Source organism: Hyperolius riggenbachi, chromosome 10 (assembly GCF_040937935.1).
Source record: "Hyperolius riggenbachi isolate aHypRig1 chromosome 10, aHypRig1.pri, whole genome shotgun sequence".
Classification (NCBI taxonomy): Eukaryota; Metazoa; Chordata; class Amphibia; order Anura; family Hyperoliidae; genus Hyperolius; species Hyperolius riggenbachi.
In genome coordinates, this window is record NC_090655.1 from 31,879,232 (window position 1) to 31,900,254 (window position 21,023).

The window sequence follows — 21,023 nt, forward strand, 5'->3', positions numbered from 1 at the left end:
TATATCAGGCTGTATTATATATCCATACTTAACATTATTGCACCGGTCTGTATTATATATCCTGCTATATACACCACATTACTACACCAGTCTGTATTATATATCCTGCTATATACACCACATTACTACACCAGTCTGTATTATATATCCTGCTATATACACCACATTATTACACCAGTCTGTATTGCATAACCTTTTATATACACCACATTACTGCACCAGTTTGTATTATATATCCTGCTATCTACACCACATTATTACACCAGCCTGTATTATACATCTTGATCTACTCACATTATTATTTCAGTCTGTATTATATATCTTGCTATATATTTCACATTTTACACCAACCCACATTTGATATCCTGCTACGTCTACTCCGCACTATTATACCAGCTTGTATTATATATTCTGCCATAAACACTAATTACTATAGCAGCCTGTCTTATATATCCCGCTAAGTGCATTACATTATTGTAACATCCTGTATTATATTCCTGCTATATACATCACTGTATTATACAAGCCTATATTATATATCCTGCTGTATATTCCACATTATAACACCAGTCTGTATTATATGTTCTGCTATGCACACAACAATATAAACTCTACATTACTGTAGTAGCCTGTATTAGATATCCTGCTATATACTTCCCCCTATTATACCAGCTTTTATTGTATACCCGGCTAAATACACCATATCATTATAGCAGCCAATATTAAATATACTGTACATCATTATACCAATCTGTATTATTCAATTACGTATCTTGCTATATACAGCACATTATTATACCAACCTGTATTATATGTTCTGCTATATACACCGCATTGCTATGCCTGTCTGTATTATATGCCCATCCCCTATACAATAACATTTTATATCAGCCTGTAATATATATTCTGCAATGTACACCACATTATTATACCAGCCTATATTGTATATCCTTTGCTATATACACCACATTATTATAGCAGCCTGTAATATATATCCTGCTATATACACCACATTATTATACCGGCCTATGTTATATCCTGCTATACATGCCACGTTATTATACTAGCCTATATTATATATCCTGCTATATACTCCACATTATTAAATTAGCCAATACACCACATTATTATACCGGCCTATATAATATCCTAATATATGCACCACATCGTTATATCAGCCTGTAATATATATCCTGCTATATACACCACATTATTATACTGGCCCATATTATATATTCTGCTATATACACTACATTATGAAATCAGCCTGTAATATATATCCTGCTATATTCACCACATTATTATGCCAGTCTGTATTATATATCCCGCTATATACACCACAATATTCTACCGGTCAGCATTATAAATTCTGCTAAATAATCTACGTTTTTATACCAGTCTGTAATATATATCCTGCTAAATGCAGCACTTTTTTATATTGGCCTATATTATATATCCTGCTATAGACACCTCAATATTAAACCAGCCTATTTAATATATCCTACTATATATACACCACACTATTATACCAGCCTATATCAAATATCTTGCTTCTGTATATACAGCACATTATTATACTGGTTTATATTATATAACCTGCTATATACATCACATTATTATATCAGCCTTTATTATATATCCTGCTATATACACCACAATATTATACCAGCCTTAAATATATATTCTGCTATATACACCACATTATTATATTAGCCTGTATTATATATCTTGCTATATTCACCTCATTATTATACCAGTCAGTATTGTAAATCATGCTTTATTTGCCACATTATTATACCAGTCAGTATTATAAATTTTGCTATATAATCCATGTTATTATACCAGCCTGTAATATATATCCTGCTATATACACCACATTATTATACCAGCCTGTAATATATATCCTGCTTTATACACCACATTATTATACCAGCCTGTAATATATATCCTGCTATATATACCACATTATTATACCAGCCTGTATTATATATCCTGCTATATATACCACATTATTATACCAGCCTGTAATATATATCCTGCTATATACACCACATTATTATACCAGCCTGTAATATATATCCTGCTATATACACCACATTATTATACCAGCCTGTAATATATATCCTGCTATATATAGCACATTATATACACCACATTATTATACCAGCCTGTAATATATATCCTGCTATATACACCACATTATTATACCAGCCTGTAATATATATCCTGCTATATACACCACATTATTATACCAGCCTGTAATATATATCCTGCTATATACACCACATTATTATACCAGCCTGTAATATATATCCTGCTATATACACCACATTATTATACCAGCCTGTAATATATATCGTGCTATATATAGCACATTATTGTACCAGCCTGTAAAATATATATCCTGCTATATACACCACATTATTATACCAGCCTGTAATATATATCCTGCTATATACACCACATTATTATACAGCAACCTGTGCTATCTGTCCTTAATATACAGGTAAAATATCCATGATCAGCATAGGCAGGCATGGTGATGATACGCTGCAGAGTCACGTTTATTACAATAGTTTTACTTACTATTTACTACCAAGAGTAGTTGATAGCTTTCCGGTATCATTATAATCAACTGCAATATCCAGCAATATTCCAGCAGCCTGAATACACTCAGCCAGGTACTGCAGTCCTCAGAGACCGGTATACAAATATAATTGTTATTATATGAGTGATTAGAGCGTGGAAAAAAATTATATGTATTCCCAGGCGGGTAAATACTGCTGGGAGCCTGTGCTGGAGTACATAGTCTATAGACTATACCTGCATACATTGCCACAGTACAAATCCATCCACAGCCTCTCCCAGTCAGCCCAACTCCTGCAGACATACATGTCTATAGGGCGATGTGACCACAAGGAAGATTATATTACTAGTGTTTTTTATGGATAAAATAGTATATGTACCATAATGAAGTATAGCCCCCAACAGCCCTTTATATTAATATATCTCCAGTTTGATAACGTGCACACTCTCATACATACAAATATATAGAAACACACCGCCTCTAGGTACGAATATTGTATACTTTCCTGCTACCCCACCTCTCGCCATAACCTGCCCCTCCCACCACCATTCCATTAGAATGTAAGCTCACAAGGGCAGGACTGTCTTGCCATTTTGTGTCTTGGGATTTGTTACACATTTTGTCACTGTAATTACCAATTTTATTAATTCTGCATTTTTTTTTACCAATTATGTATTTAGTACATTGATATAGAACATTATCTGTTGCACCCTTTTTTTTTTTTTTTTTGCTTCGGATAGCGCCACGGAGTATGTTGGCGCTTCATTATATATATATGTATACATATATATATATATATATATATATATATATATATATATATATATATATATATATATATATATATATATATATATATATATATATATATATATATATTCCAAGTATTGTGGGACTCCTCGCATAGTGCAACCTCTGTATACATGTTCCCGGTGCTGGGGAGGCACACTGTATTCTCGCGGGGGGGGGGGGGGTAACATAGCAGGTATATGTGAGCACTGTGTTGCACAGTGAGGGTATATGTGACCAGTACGGGGCCTGTGTATACATGTTCCCGGTAGAGTTGAGGGGGGGGGGGGGGACAGAGAAGGTATATGAGGTATATGTGAGCACTGTGTTGCACAGTGAGGGTATATGTGACCAGTACGGGGCCTGTGTATACATGTTCCCGGTAGAGTTGAGGGGGGGGGGGGGCACGGAGAGGGTATGCAGAGACTTCAGGCGGCGGATGAAGGGGGCCCCGGGGTCTTTCATGTCCCCCGGCCCCATTATCTGTCCCTGGCAGAGTGGCAGCGTGCTGGCTAATAATAATTAATGAAGCTGTAGAGCCGGGGAAGGACACAAAGGCCAGTCACCTCATTAGCATGAAGCCCCCCCTGCCCCCTCTCAGCCCCTCTAATCCGGCCGCTTTGTGTAATGCAGCTTTTTAGGGGCCTTTCATGGCCGATAATGGCATTGTGCGCAGATCTGACTGTATAGAGCCAATAATCCCCCTTATCTAGATTGGAAACAATTTCTAGAGACGAGCAGGCCCCTTTCATGCCGCTATTTGCATCTGTTTGAAGAAAACTTTTATTTCCATCTACTTTTATTTCTGGCCCCGGTTCTGCCACATTTTGTGGGACACGTGCGCAGTGCAGCCTTATCGGGGCTCCCCTGTCCTGCCCCCCCCCCCCCCTCCACTGCCAGCCCTGGATGGGGGGATTAAGAGATTAAAGCTTCCCCCCCCCCCCCATATATTCCGTATTCCGCTATGATAATTGCCTGCACTGATTTGCACTTTCACAAAGGAACGCTGCAGAGTGGTGGGGCTGCGAATAACAGTGATTAGTGGGCCCCAAATTTAGAACAGGGAGCAAACGGAGCATGCACCGGGGCCAGGGGTGCTCTGAACCATGAAAAGGGGGCACACGGGGCTAGCACCAGGGGCAGTGGGGCTTGGTTGTGCCTGGGTTCAAAAGTTGCATGTAAATGGAGTGTGGACCAGTTTAGAACAATAGGGGGCTGCGCGAAGGTCAAGCGAGTCTCCGATTATCGCAGGGGGTAAATGGGCAAACGGAGTTGGCACCAGGGCCCACGGGCCCCGCAGTTCAGGTCAGGACTCCAATGATGCATTCACAAGAGCCAGGAGCTAATAGAGTTGGCGTCACCGATAAGGTGACTTTGGATCAGGCCTCATCCCAAATAGGGAGAGTGAGGCAGGGGCCCCAGGACAGGTCAGGAAAGATGAAACATGCACCAGGACCAGGCATCCTAGATCAGAACACTGCGGGTAGGGCTTGTACCAGGGCCAAGTGTTCCAGATCTTAACATGATGAGGGGGGGCTTGCCCCAGGGCCCAGCAACTCAGGACAGGAGAGTGCAGTATGCACCTGGGCCAGGTATCACGGATCAGGAGGGTGGGGTATGCACAAGGGCCAGGTATACCAGATCTGGGCAAGGAGGTTGGGTAATGGACCAGGGCCAGGAATACCAGATGAGGAGGGAGGAGTATGCACCAGGGTCAGTTATCCCGGATTAGGACAAGGGGGGTGGAATACGCACCAGGGCCCGGAACCTGATAATGAGACAGGGAATACCTGAAGCATGCACGAGTAGCAGGCCCCCTCCCAAGTGCTGCCCCAATGTTGCCACCTTTCTGCACTTATCCACCAATAAACGGAGCCGGTGCCAGCCTGCCAACATGGGATAACTCTTTATTGACAAAATATTGACAGGGTGACGCTTCTTGGAAGCGCCTCGGTGTTATCAGAGTCCTCCTAACAACTTGTGAACACAAAACACAAAAATCTGTACATTGCCCCAGAAATGTCGCAGTTCCGGCCGCAGCTCCGGGGGGTCCTGCAGCCAATAGTTTAATAATATTAATAATTATTGTCAGAAGGGGGTAAAAAGCCTCCTGAGAGTCTCCAGCCACAATCCTCAGAGTCGCACAACTTTTGTCACACGGGGCCACGTCGGGCCCGGCGCCGGAGGGGCCCATTCCAAAACTGCAAGTGCAAAAGTGTCCCTCAGGGGCCACAGCCCAGCCAGGGGCCCGCCTGCCTCTCCTCCGAGTCCTGTACAGATCATCCCGGGCCCGACACTGTCGCGGGGATCGTGTAGAAAAGAACAAACAAACGTCCATCAAAGTGCTAATAAGGGGGCGATTTAATCGTCCGACGTGACATCGATCTCCTCCGGACTGGCCTGTTTGGTGGCGATCCTCCAGCGGTTGATGTGGTGGGCCCCCTTCTTCTTCTGGGAAGAGTCGGAACCTTCTTCTTCCAGTTTCTGCCGCTTGAACTTCGTCCTTCTGTTCTGGAACCAAACTTTCACCTGCGGGACAAAGAAAGAAAGCAGATCAGCGGCAATTCTGCATCTGACACCCCCTTCCCAACCAGAGGATTGTAAGGTTGTATACACACATCCGATTTGGATTGGCCAATTTAACCCATTCCATATAGTATGGTATACAATCTGTTCACAGTATTCAAAATCTCTTGGCCCTCATACTATATGGAAGTGTTAATATTTGCAAGTCGTTGGACAACCAAAATTGTATGTGTGTATGCATCCTCAATCTATTCCTCTATTAATAACTCCTTCATTTGAAAAATTGTTAAAACCTGGTACACACTTTCAATTATAATTGGCCAATCACTTACCAATCTTACCACCCCCGTGTAGTATTAAGGTCAACAGATATTAAATACTAAATGTGTAGATTGTGTAGGTAACCTTCATACTAGATGGTGGTAGTATAATTGGTCAGTGATTGGCCAATTATAATTGAAGGTGTGTACCGAGCTTTACAGTCAATAGTTAACATAGGGTTCATCTCAAATTAACAAGATTCAATTGCGTTTGATCTGTGTATGCCTCCCCCGCAGGTCAGATGCCAACCACTTGATCGCATGACAATTATATCACCCTCCGTCTACACATCGCATGAGGAGCACGAGTGGGTAAACTAATCGACAAAACTGACCGATCAAAATCTCGCGTGTAGCGCAATCAGAATCTATTGTAAAAAAAAAAAAAATTAGTTCCCTATAAACGTTCACGCATGTTTATGTTATTTAGTTTTGAAATTAAAAAAAAATAAATAAAAAATAGATAAAAACACTAACATCGGCCGATCTCGGGGTTGTCAAATCCTTCAGAGGATTGATCATTCACTTGACGCGTCATTAATATTTATTGATATCCAAATGTTCTAATTAATACCCATTTGGTTCATTAACAAACCGCACCAATTAAAGAAACAACAAATATAGGCTGAGTAACACGCCAGATATTTATTTATACTCTTTATAATGAAGGCATTCTGCCGTATTCACGAATATCATTTATAATTAAGATATGATGCTTATTAACATATTTTATGTACTTAAGATATTCCGGAGGTTACCTCGCAGTATATTTATTAATACCTTTCTAATTAAGATGCTGCTTATAAAATCTCAATAAAATGCGAGCGGGATCATTATATGCTTAGCAGATATATAATACGCCGAATTTACTAATACACTTATCAAGTCACTGAGCTTCCTCATCAATACACCTGGTTACCAATAGACTAACTATATAATAGAAAATATAATAATATATACAGCCATATACATACCGCAGCCATATCAGTAATTCATGTGTATTTTTGTTAATACACAGTGCTGGTTTTCGTCAACATTATAATTATCGATTTATTTATTTTTTACAGTTTACGTTCTTTATAATAAACACGATTGATTGGAATGTGTGTGCAGCGATTGGAGGTCGATAGGAATCGGGTTGGTGCGATTGGTGTACGACAGAGGCAGTGTGAGGTTCGGGTGAATGGGGAGCACTCTCCTGTATGGATTACGGTAGAGTCCCTTTATAATAATCTCTAAGGTGCCAGGAAAAGTCGTTAACTATATCAAAAGTTTCCTATATCAGAATTGGTCATACAGTATGCGGACACATGTGCTGGGACCTGAAGACTGAGTTTACTATATCCAGAGGTTTACTGTAACGAGATTCTACTGTATTATCATGCAATCCTATACAACGATATCGTTATTAGGGATACACACGGGGAATTCATTGATACTTTACAGCAGGAGGAATTGGCGCAGCGCTGGAGCAGACGAGCGTCGCTGAGCGTTAGCGCTAGGGTATATATGTATGTGTGCTAGAATGAACATGATCGATAGCCATTCCAGGGTATCGCACACAGTCATACTGAAGGTCGATAAACCTCTTATCTGTACTTTGTAAATTTCACACACATATTTGATTATATCCCCCCTACATCCATATATACATTACACATCAATATCAACTGGACTTATTACTGAACTTGCAGAAGATCGCGGCTACATCACTTAATTCAACTATAACTATATATGTCATATTATTTACATAGCCGATATTTACTAGCACATGTAATCCACATAGTATCTACACCCTGTTATAAACCTATATCACATGCAAACATACCCACACCTGTAATATGCATGTCATAATCTACAGCCTGTCTCTGTATTATATACCTCGGAAAATCTTACACTTTCCATAGGATACATGCGGATATTTAGCCATTGGTGGAAATAGATAATATTTCTATATACAGCCTGCCTAAAAAAAGTGGCTGCATATGATTATCTGCATATGGTACACTGCGCATCAGCTATTGTTATTATTATTATTATTACTAGCACCACTATCGCCCGAGTGGGTGTGATGGGCGCGGAGGGCCCCGGAGTAGATGGGCTGTGATAGTCGGAGGGGCCCCGCAGTGTCGGCTCTGTCTGCAGTTGGTAGATAAGGTAAGCCGCTGAATGCCTAATCTGCCCGGACTGGGGGTGCCCGGCTGCCAGGAGAGGGGGAGGGGAACAGCCCCTTTCAGAGGGGAGAAGAAACCCCCGGCTACAGCTCACCAGATTCACCTGCAGACAGACCCTCTCCTGGTAGCGCCTCTACCCCCTCCTGTGCCGCTCTACTGCTTCCATGCCTTCCCTTTCCCGGGGACGTCTGTGTACAGAGACAAGTGCCCCCCCCCCCCCCTTCCCCTCCAGCACCTGCCGATAGATCAGCACCGATTCCTAATATCCGATCTTATCGCCTCACCCTTCCCGAAGTACCAGAGCCACACTGGCACTAATATCCTTCTGCCCACACAGACAACTTCATTATTACCTCTACTACTACTACTGCTACCAGTAATAATAATATCAACAACAGTAATAATAAAACAACAACAGTAATAATAATCATAAAATAACAACATAATAATAGCGAAAACAGTAATAAAATAATAACAACAGTAGTATAGTTTCTGGTTCACTACACAAAACAATAACCGCCTTCTCTTAATTGCCCCCCTTCCAATCATTCTCAGTATTACAAAACTCCAGCCACAGATACAGCCTCATTCTAGTGTTCTAAAACAGAACGTCTTTGTTGCCCATAGCAACCCATCACACTGACTGAAAATGCATCATGACATTTCCCCAGCAGATAGGTCACCAATAGCAATACATTTGGTGTTTTTGTTGTATAGGAACACCTTTCTACACGAGGCTGATTTAACTCTGCTTTATAATCAGCGACCATCATTATAAGCATAATACAAACAAGAATAGTAACAGGCCAGATACCATGCAGCTCCACTATCTCCTGCTATCAGCAATAAACTAAAAAGAGTGCCTGTATTCTCTGTATTCAGAAGCCTGCATTATTATCCTTCCACTGAGGAGATAAGGACATTGTCACTTCTGTCACATCACAAAGTGTCTATTCAACAGACAGATGACAATTATCAGCTGACATGAAAGTCACCAATGGACAGAAAATATTCATCAGTCCCTACATTCTGTCCATTCACCGAGACTGGAGAGGTGTATTCATTCACAGTTCAGGCAGGACAAGTGGGGAGAGGAGAGAGGACAGTATGATGACTGCCCAGTGACGGGGTACTGACCTCTGTACTATGTGTATACTCTGGATACAGTGTATGTGTCCTTTCTAAATACATTCTATCCATTCGGCCCTCTAGATACACTGTATGCATTCAGTCCTCTTTAGGATGCACTGTATGCACCTCTCTGGATACACTGTATATGTTCGGTTCTCTCTAGATACATAATATGCATTCAGTCCTCTCTGGATACAATGTATGTTCAATGCTCTCTAGATACATATATGCATTCAGTCATCTCTGGATACAACTGTATTCAGTCCTCTCTGAATACACTGTATGCATTCAGTCCTCTTTCGGATACACTGTATGCACCTCTCTGGATACACTGTATATGTTCAGCTCTCTCTAGATACATAATATGCATTCAGTCCTCTCTGGATACAATGTATGTTCAATGCTCTCTAGATACATATATGCATTCAGTCATCTCTGGATACAACTGTGTACACAGAGTCCTCTCTGTATACACTGCATTCAGTCCTCTCTGGATACACTTTATGCATTCAGTCCTCTTTCGGATACACTGTATGCACCTCTCTGGATACACTGTCTATGTTCAGTTCTCTCTAGATACATAATATGCATTAAGTCATCTCTGGATACAATGTATGTTCAATGCTCTCTAGATATGTTATATGCATTCAGTCATCTCTGGATACAACTGTGTACACAGAGTCCTCTCTGTATACACTGCATTCAGTCCTCTCTGGATACACTGTATGCATTCAGTCCTCTCTGGATACACTGTATGCATTCAGTCCTCTCTGGATACACTGTATGCATTCAGTCCTCTCTGGATACACTGTATGCATTCAGTCCTCTCTGGATACACTGTATGCATTCAGTCCTTTCTGGATACACTGTATGCATTCAGTCCTCTCTGGATACATTGTAAGCATTCAGCCATCTCTGGATACACTGCATGCCTTCAGTCCTCTCTGGATACATTGTAAGCATTCAGCCATCTCTGGATACACTATGTACAGTGCTCTCTAGACATATTGTTGAGTATGATTTGTTGATGTGGATTTATAATTATTTATAAAAAAAACAACAACAACAAAAAAACGAAAGTAAAACAAAAAACAAACAGGTGCATCAAACACTCCTCAGTGCTTACAATGCAGAGTATGTACTCAACATTTTTGGGGTACATTTTAGGTGGTCTCCTCTCAACGTTCTAGATATTTATACATGCTCACTTCTCCTCATCAAAGCCTATATTTGTATACTTAGTTGTTTCTGGATATATTGTACATATTTATCCCACTCTCAATACATTGCATACGTATCTCCAAGCACTGCAGACAGAGTACTTTGGCTGTGACACTGCTAATCATCCAATAATGACAATAATAATAATACTTGCCCCCCTCCTCTCTGGTGCTGCAGTAATAATGGCTGATTGTACAGAATGACTCTATTGTAGAGGGTGAGGGTTGCCTGTAAACACATTATACACCAATTACACCAAGAGCACACCAATTACCCCGCACAATGGCTGCATTCCTCTGCCTGACAACACTACAGCTGCTATTATTATTATTATTTAGTATATGGGTTCTGGGTACACATAGCTGGGATTGAGGTTGGGTTGAGGAGCATTTTGGATATACTGAATGCAGATTGCTGGTTGTAGGGTGGGGTACAGAAAAGTTTTGGAGTACAGACACATCCGGTGCAATGGGTGGGGTTGTACCTGGGTCTGGAAATTAGTGCTAGCCACAGTGGTTTGGGGTGTATCTGGGATCAGTGCTGGGTATAGTTGATGGGATGTGGCTACTTGCTATTCTACAGTAGAGTATTGAGTAGAGTTGATGGGTTACAGTGCTGGATACACCTGTAAGGTTGGGCTTCATTGCTGGGTAAAGGCGATGGACTGTGCCTTGGGATCGGGGTCAGTATTGGGTACAGGTGTGTCCTGGAATTGGGATAAGTGTTGGGTACAGGTATGCCCTGGGATTGGGGTCAGTGTAGGGTACAGGTCAGTCTAGGATTGGTGTCTATGTTGGGTACAGGTGTGCCCTGGGATTGGGGTCAGTGTAGGGTACAGGTCAGCCTAGGATTGGTGTCTATGTTGGGTACAGATCAGCCTAGGATTGGGGTCAGTGTTGGGTACAGGCGTGCCTTGAGATTGGGGTCAGTGTAGGGTACAGGTCAGCCTAGGATTGGTGTCTATGTTGGGTACAGATCAGCCTAGGATTGGGGTCAGTGTTGGGTACAGGCGTGCCTTGGGATTGGGGTCAGTGTTGGGTACAGGTGTGCCTTGGGATTGGGGATCTCTGGGTACAGGTGTGCCTTGGGATTGGGGTCAGTGTTGGGTACAGGCGTGCCTTGGGATTGGGGTCAGTGTTGGGTACAGGTGTGCCTTGGGATTGCGGTCAGTGTTGGGTACAGGTGTGCCCTAGGATTAGGGTCAGTGTTGGGTACAGGTGTGCCTAGGATTGGGGATCAGTGTTGGGTACATGTGTGCCCTGTGATTGAGGTCAGTTTAGGGTACTGGTCTGCCCTGGGATTGGGGTCAGTGTAGGGTACGGGTGAGCCTAGGATTTGGGTCAGTGTTGGGTACAGGTGGGCCCTGGGATTGGGGTCAGTGTTGGGTACAGGTGTGCCCTGGCATTGGGGTCAGTGTTGGGTACATGTGTGCTCTGTGATTGGGGTGAGTGCTAGGTACAGGTATGCCCTGGGATTGGGGTCAGTGTTGGGTACAGGTGTGCCCTGGGATTGGGGTCAGTGTTGGGTACAGGTGTGCCCTGGGATTGGTGTCTATGTTGGGTACAGGTGTGCCCTGGGATTGGGGTCAGTGTTGGGTACAGGTGTGCCCTGGGATTGGGGTCAGTGTTGGGTACAGGTCTGCCCTGGGATTGGGGTCAGTGTTGGCTATAGGTGTGCCCTGGGAATAGTGTCAGTGTTGGGTACAGGTGTGCCCTAGGAGTAGGGATCTCTGGGTACAGTTGTGCCCTGGGATTGGGGATCAGTGCTGGGTACAGGTGTGCCCTGGAAGTAGGGATCTCTGGGTACAGTTGTGCCCTGGGATTGGGGATCAGTGCTGGGTACAGGTGTGCCCTGGAAGTAGGGATCTCTGGGTACAGGTGTGCCCTGGGATTGAGGATCAGTGCTGGGTACAGGTGTGCCCTGGGATTGGGGATCAGTGCTGAGTACAGGTGTGCCCTGGGATTGGGGATCAGTGCTGGGTACAGGTGTGCCCTGGAAGTAGGGATCTCTGGGTACAGGTGTGCCCTGGGATTGGGGATCAGTGCTGGGTACAGGTGTGCCCTGGGATTGGGGATCAGTGCTGGGTACAGGTGTGCCCTGGGAGTAGGGATCTCTGGGTACAGGTGTGCCCTGGGATTGGGGATCAGTGCTGAGTACAGGTGTGCCTTGGGAGTAGGGGAATCTCTGGGTACAGGTGTGCCCTGGGATTGGGGATCAGTGCTGAGTACAGGTGTGCCCTGGGAGTAGGGGGATCTCTGGGTACAGGTGTACCCTGGGATTGGGGATCAGTGCTGGGTACAGGTGTGCCCTGGGATTGGGGATCAGTGCTGAGTACAGGTGTGCCCTGGGATTGGGGATCAGTGCTGGGTGCAGGTGTGCCCTGGGAGTAGGGGGATCTCTGGGTACAGGTGTACCCTGGGATTGGGGATCAGTGCTGAGTACAGGTGTGCCCTGCACTGACTGGTACTGCGGTTGACTGTTATACTCTAGTACAGAGGGAACAGCTTATGTAAAGGAAGCTTTCGTACCTGGGTCTCGGTGAGGCTGAGGCTGTGGGCCAGCTGCTTCCTCTCGGCCCCCACCACATAGTGGTTCTTCTCGAAGGCGTGCTCCAGCCGCAGTAGCTGGGACGGGGAGAAGGCGGTTCGGATCCGTTTGGGCTTCCGGGCCAGAGCGTTGTGCAACAAGAAACTTTCCGCACTGGTGTCACTGCCTGAAGGAGGGACAGAGAAAGGGGTCAGTCACCTCTGCTTGGTGCAAATATCCCAACACATTCCACCCTGTGCAGCCACCAACTGCCCCCCACCCTGACACCCCACTCGCAAATCTGAGGGTACCTCCTTCCGAACCCATCTATTTACAATACCCCACTCCAAGTATTTTGTGTCAACACTCCAACTCTATGCAGACACCCCACTACCCCTAACCTAGGCAGACAGCCATCTACCCTGACACCTAACTTGCGATTTTGAGGGTACCTCTTACTGACACAACAATGTACAGTGCCCCATCTGTTTTGTATAAACACTCCAACTCTGTGCAGATTCCCCACTAACTAGTCTTTAACGTCACCCTAACTTAGAGGACATGGCCCATTCTTTACAACCCGACAACTCTGTATAGACTCCCGAACTCTCCCAAACACTCCTCCAATTACTTAAACCCCAACTCTCTACAGACACCCCCACTCTCATCAGCCCTATAGAGGCTACTCCACAGCACTGTAGAAGCCCCGAACTCTCTCCAGACACCCCCACTCTCATCAGCCCTGTAGAGGCTACTCCACAGCACTGTACCATCCCCGAACTCTCTACAGACACCCCCATTCTCATCAGCCCTATAGAGGCTACCCCACAGCACTGTAGGAGCCCCGAACTCTCTACAGACACCCCCTCTCTCATCAGCACTATAGAGGCTACTCCACAGCACGGTACGAGCCCCGAACTCTCTACAGACACCCCCACTCTCATCGGCCCTATAGAGGATACTCCACAGCAATGTACGAGCCCCGAACTCTCTACAGACTCCCCTCTTTCATCAGCCCTATAGAGGCTACTCCACAGCAATGTACAGCCCCGAACTCTCTACAGACACCCCCACTCTCATCAGCCCTATAGAGGCTACCCCACAGCACTGTACAGCCCCGAACTCTCTATAGACACCCCCATTCTCATCAGCCCTATAGAGGCTACCCCATAGCACTGTATGAGCCCCGAACTCTCTACAGACACCCCCACTCTCATCAGCCCTATAGAGGCTACCCCACAGCACTGTATGAGCCCCGAACTCTCTACAGACACCCCCACTCTCATCAGCCCTATAGAGGCTACCCCACAGCACTGTACAGCCCCGAACTCTCTACAGACACCCCCATTCTCATCAGCCCTATAGAGGCTATCCCACAGCACTGTACGAGCCCCGAACTCTCTACAGGCACCCCCACTCTCATCAGCACTATAGAGGCTATCCCACAGCACTGTACGAGCCCCGAACTCTCTACAGACACCCCCACTCTGATCAGCCCTATAGAGGCTACCCCACAGCACTGTACAGCCCCGAACTCTCTACAGACACCCCCACTCTCATCAGCCCTATAGAGGCTATCCCACAGCACTGTACGAGCCCCGAACTCTCTACAGACACCCCCACTCTGATCAGCCCTATAGAGGCTATCCCACAGCACTGTACGAGCCCCGAACAATATACAGACAAGCAATCGCCTTCCACCGTCAAACCCTGTACAGAAACACCAACTCTGTACAGCACTGTGCTTACTCCAACACTAATTAGACACCAACTCCTACCCAGGGTACAAGTACAGAGTATATAGTCAGCCAGTCCCTCACGCACCCCCATACACACACTGGCATGAAGGCCTCTGTGTATATTTATACAGTTACTCAAACATTCTACTGTGCACAAATAAATGTACTAATGGCACCGCGTAGCAAAAGACAATTTATGTTATCTTCTGTTATACGACATATATCAGCATATTTGTGTACAGTAGAATCGCCAAACAGCACCCCCATTACACAGCAAAATAAGTGTATATATACTGTATTTGTTTCACATATTATACTATCACCATACGATGTCGGCAGCAATACTTTATATATAAATAACGTTTACGATAATGTGTATATGCAGTATGCCACACCGCCCTATATATGCTACTGATTTTTTTTATATATATATATAAAATTGTCAGCAAAATAAATATATAGATGGCATATGATCATGTTAATATTAGGATTACGTTAATATAATTATCAAAATATATATATATATATATATATATATATACAAGAGCTGTGCTATAATGCATGGAATGCAGCATCCATTCACAAATTGCAAGAAGAGTGAATGTTTTAATTCACTCGTATAACATACCCCCCCATAATAATATACTTCGGCAAAGATAATTCGCAGTAATTTTTACGATTATTAAATCTGTTCACAGCATTATCACAAAATTATCTTTTCATAACCAGTGTAATACTATGGTAAAAAAATGCAATATTTCTATAACGTTATCTGGGGCCTAAACGTGTGTGTGTACTGCACAATTTCACACACGTGTACTGTCATTACTATTATGTTTCTGCGCACACGCTGTCATTATTTTGCAGAAAATATTTCTGTCTCACCGAATTCAATAATCATAAAATATACATCTCCAAATTATCCTTGCAGATCATTTGCCTTTCTGAAATACAGCGATTTTTTTTAATGCTTCTAGATCGCACGATACAGTTATAATATTGACAGTGTGTTCTCTATACATGGCAAGTGACAACTAATATAAACTATTCTGCATTCGCTGCATATACGCGGATCTGTAGGCCCAGACAATAATAATAATAATAATAATAATAATTGTATCACATTCTAATATTGTCTGTATTATTTCTAGAAAGAAAGAGCAGCTTGTTTATTCTAGAAAGCAATAGTTTTATATCTATCTATTCCTGAGACGTTTAAAATGCAATTTTGTTAACCTGCCCGAGAGGTCAGATTATCTGTGCCCCCCCCCCCCGTCACGCGCACATTTAATATAAAGACCCCCTAACTGCACCCTAACATCTCCCCCATTTGTTTATTACATACATGCAGTTTTGAGAGAGTTGTGGTTTGTTGAAAGTTTTACCGTCCTTCTTTATTTACTGTCAAAGACGATAGACTCCCCCCCCCCCCTTCCCTTACAGACCCACCAGAAATAATGCCCTAAGAGCAATGTTAGGGGCATCCCGGCCGTGCCCTGTATTTCTAGTACACCGAATACTATGGACTGCACCCCGATTCCTATAACACCCCGTTACCACTGTCATGTGTTGCACTGAAAAGTACAACAAAATAATAATAATATAATATATAATATAATATTGTGCAGTAAAGGGGTAGTGTCTCTATTATGTATATACTCATACTCTGTTGTACACTTTGTATGTGAATAGTACCTCTTATTAATCATGCCTATGGTATACATGTATTGCTTATATAGCAGGCTGTGCATATGTGTACACATCCACTACCTGCGGTAAACGTTCTGTATACATGGCTTATGGAGACGTCAGAGTGTATATAAGGTAATTATTTACATAACGTATTTATTATCTATCTTGTTAGTTTTTGTTTGTTTGTTTTTTGTTTTGTTTTGTTTTGCTGAGGCTACAGACTGCACAGTGGGAGATACATTGTAATTACATTGTACAATGAGGAATACATTGTATACTGAGAAAAATACTACTATTATTATTGTTGTTGTTGTTATAATTATGTTTACTCAGGTTTTTGGCGATACATGGCAGATGTATAGAGAGGGGATATATTCTATATTCTCCATACATTACAGTGTGGAGGGGACTCTTGCTCTGCGGTGCTTGCTACACTGTATATACATTGTCTACTGAACAAATGTCACGCAATGTGTATACACAGTTTCTGGCGATACATAGCAGATGTATAGGGGGGCATATATTCTATATTCTCCATACATTGCAGTGTGGATAGGAGTCTTGCTCTGCAGCTGTATATATACTGTATACTGAGAAGATGCCATGCATCGTGCACACACAGTTTCTGGCGATACATAGCAGATGTATAGGGAGCGTTGATATATTCTATACTCTCCATACGTTGCAGTGCTCTGCAGTTGTGTATATTGTATATACATTGTATCCGCTGCAGGAAGTTTGGGAAGCAGTTGGTAGTTCGGCTCGATCGGTTTCGTTTTCGTCTTGGGAGAGAGTCTGGATTCCCTCAAGACTTTCTCGCCCCATTCTACACCCGAATCTCTCAGATCACCCCATTTTACACTCTCATTGTTACACCCTAATTACACCCGATTTATTTTTTTTTTCACCTCTCGCCTTAATTTGTACCAGACTCGTTCTCTCGTATTTCAGTGTACATTTGAAATCAATTACCCAAATTCTACACCCGAATCTCGCCAGTCGCCACCCTATTTCACGTTGGAATCCTGCTCCCCTCACCCCAGTCTACGCCCGAATACCCCCTCTCACCCTATTCTGCTCCAGAATTCTCTCAATGTGTCTCTCTCTGGATCTCCACAAAAGTATTCAGCCCAGGCTAAACTGGAATTTCCCCCACCCCCCACACACACACACTCTCACCCCATTGTACGCCCGGATCGTACTCCCCCCCCTCCTCCCCAGCACCCCCGGCCCTGGATTGTGCAGAGGAGCTGGGAGAGGACGCCACTCACAGATGGACGCAGAAAGTTCTCTGAAGAGTTCTGTGCTGAGCATAGGAAATATCTCTCTCTGTGATTTACCCACAGGCAGATCTCTGGAACATTTCTGCCGTCCTCTCAGTGCCCAGAGATGCCCCCCTCCCCACCTCTCCCCCAGCAATGTGCCCCCCTGTAAGATGGTGGAAGTTTGGAGGAAACTCACCCTGGAAGCGGTGGCCCAGATAGCGGTAGCGGTGGATGAGCCAGGGGTAGAAGCTTGAGGGATCCCTCTGTTGAGAGCTGAAAAGTGGGTGAGGAGAGCTGGGCAGAGGGTGAGGCGCCAAGGCGGTGGGCACGGGCGGGTGCACAGAGTTAGGGTGTTCGCTGAAGATAAGGTCTGGGTTGGAGTAGACCCCCCGGCCGGTAGAGGGGTGGAAGCCGTTCAGGAAGGGGTTCATAGGATTGGAGTTGGCATAGCTGAGGGCAGCGGGTCGGATGGGCTCCTCCGGGCGGCTGACGGGCACCGGGCTGTCCTTGGCCACCAGAGATTCGATGGTGAAGCACCTCTTGGGGGCGGGCTGGAACATGGTGGCCCCGGGGCCCCTCAGGATGGGCTCTGCAGAGTGGTGGGCACCGGCGGGTCACAGCAGCTCCTCCATGGGCTCCAAGTACTTGTGTCCACCCGTCTGTGTGTGAGTGTAAGTGTGCGGGTGTGTGTGTGCCACTAATGACACACCAGCTTCCTGCGCCCGCTCATTGGACGCCCGAACACCCGGGAGGGGGCAAAACCCGGTGCGGATCCGGAGGAGTGGAAGGAGCAGAGATTGCTGGCTGTACCTTCCCTGGCACTGACACTCTCTAATGAGGCCGAAACAGTCTCCGCCTCCTACATGTGCTATGCCCATCTGACTGTCCTCCTATGGTGTCTCTCTGTGCTTCTCTGTATACTGTGTCCTGTGTATAGTGTGTGTATATAGGGACTACTCCTACATGTGCTATGCCCATCTGACTGTCCTCCTATGGCGTGCTTCTCTCTGTACTGTATCCTATGCATAATGTGTGTATAGAGTCATTATATCTAGCATGGATCGTATTCCCTTCTATTATACATGCACCAGACCTGTATCCCCATATAAATACAGTGTGCCATATATCATAGACTGTATTAGTATGTCTCTACAGTTTATCTGCTTATTACACGCAGAGCCTTAGTCCTTGCCCCCCCCCCCCCCCCCCACACACACACACCATATTTTCACAGTGCACCCCCTTACCTTTAGATTTTATCCCTATATAATCAACCGTTTTATATATTTCATATCGTACTGCCTATATGTATGGTGTGTCTGCATGTCTGTGGTGTGCACCCTACATCTCTAATTTATATGTTCGATTGTCCCATCATGTGCTGAGTTCACCAACATTTCTATAGCGTTACTGTATACTGTACTATTATCTATAGGTATCCTTTCTTCATCACATTTCAGTGTCCTCTCCACCAATATCTGTAAACTGCTCCCTCGTATCTCCAGAATATATATATATATATATATATATATATATATATATATACATTTCCAATTCTGTATTGTACCCCCAAATATTGTGGTTTGCCATAGTGAATTGTTCTCTCTTCATCATTTATAAATCTGAGTCCTGTCACCCCATTATCTCTGTGCAGCCTCTTATATGGGCATCTTGTACCCAAATATACCTCCTTTTTTATATACATAAGTTTTGCTCACACCAATATCTCATACAATGTACCCCAGTTATGTATAAAATATCGCCCTTTATTTATATAATGTATGTCTGAGTCCTGCCTCTCACGCCTTCCCCCAATACCTCTAATCAGTATCCTCTCCATTTCTGGTTCCCTCAATATGAATGCAGCCTCCCTTCACTCACATGTACCCCTATATGCATACAGTCTTCTGCACTGTTCTGTCTGTTCCTGTATGAACAATGCATTACCCATCACTTTGTCCAGTTATTATACTGACAACCTCCACATGCAGAGTTTTCATACAATTCACTCCCTACCCCCTGATAGGTGTCCAGGAAGCTCAGATGAAGCTGGCTCACTTCATATGTTCAGTCAGATGCAAGGTAGGCCCTATATTTTAAAGTTTCCCATTAGAGGTGCAATATTTTCCTCAAATGCAATTATTCATTCAATCAATCAATCAATCAATCAATCAATCAATTTACAATCAAATTGTACAGAAATCCACAAAGTGTATGGAGAAAATCGATGAGAAAGGATTCTGTAGTGGATTGGAATTTAGAATTTTGCAGATCAGAATGTTGGATTTTACGTACATATTTAAAGAGAGAAAGCCCCCTAATCGACCTGTTTATAAGACCAATCCATAATTACCTTCTGATTACTTATGATCCCGCAAATCTGATCAAATGATTGCATCTGAGGAACATATTGTACTGTTTATGGGCACCTATTTCAGTTGTGGCGCACATGACTGGCCATTAGAAGTGAGGTTGCTATTAGTAAAGGTAGCCATACAACTAGCGATGATGGGCAGATTCGACCAAGAGACAAATCTCTCTCTAATTAAATATGATCAGAGAGAGATCTGTCGGCTTCCCATACGCCACAAGCTGATTCCAGCATCAAACCGGCCAGGAATCGGCCTAGCCTGCCACGTCCGCCACACAGCGCCGCTATTCCCTTAATGTATAAATGTGCTGTAAGTGTGCGTATATACATCACCTGTCCTGTGTCACGGTGTCCGTCTGTCTTTCTCTGCTCTTCTATTAGCCACCAGAGCCGGGACAAGGTCCTCCAGCACCCAAGGCTGAGACACCAAAGTGCGCCCCTCCATCCCTTCACCCCAGCCGTCACACACTGATTGCTATTAGACTAAGAGGCACACCAGGGCCCCCAACCTCCCCAACACCTTAATATCTAGTTATCTGGCTTGCAGTCACTGCCTTGTATCCCCTTTTATTATTTATTTCTGCTTCAAACACAATTAGGAATGACAGCTGAATGAATTCTGCGCCCCCTCCTACACTGCGCCCTGAGGCTAGAGCCTCTCCAGCCCGGCCCTGTTAGCCAC

The 21,023-nt window shown here is 44.1% G+C and overlaps 1 protein-coding gene and 1 long non-coding RNA gene across 3 annotated transcripts in view; one reads left to right on the forward strand and one right to left on the reverse strand.

The window, feature by feature from the left end:
* Nucleotides 1–21,023, forward strand: part of LOC137533953 (uncharacterized) — a 404,091-nt gene that overhangs the window by 173,989 nt on the left and 209,079 nt on the right. The window lies entirely within an intron of this gene.
* On the reverse strand, nt 5,266–18,655 carry EMX2 (empty spiracles homeobox 2). The gene is made up of 3 exons (XM_068255047.1): nt 18,167–18,655; nt 13,277–13,461; nt 5,266–5,905 (listed from the first exon to the last, which is right to left on the reverse strand). The coding sequence occupies exons 1-3, from the start codon at nt 18,528–18,530 to the stop codon at nt 5,738–5,740; spliced, it is 717 nt and encodes a 238-aa protein (XP_068111148.1). The 5' UTR covers nt 18,531–18,655; the 3' UTR covers nt 5,266–5,737.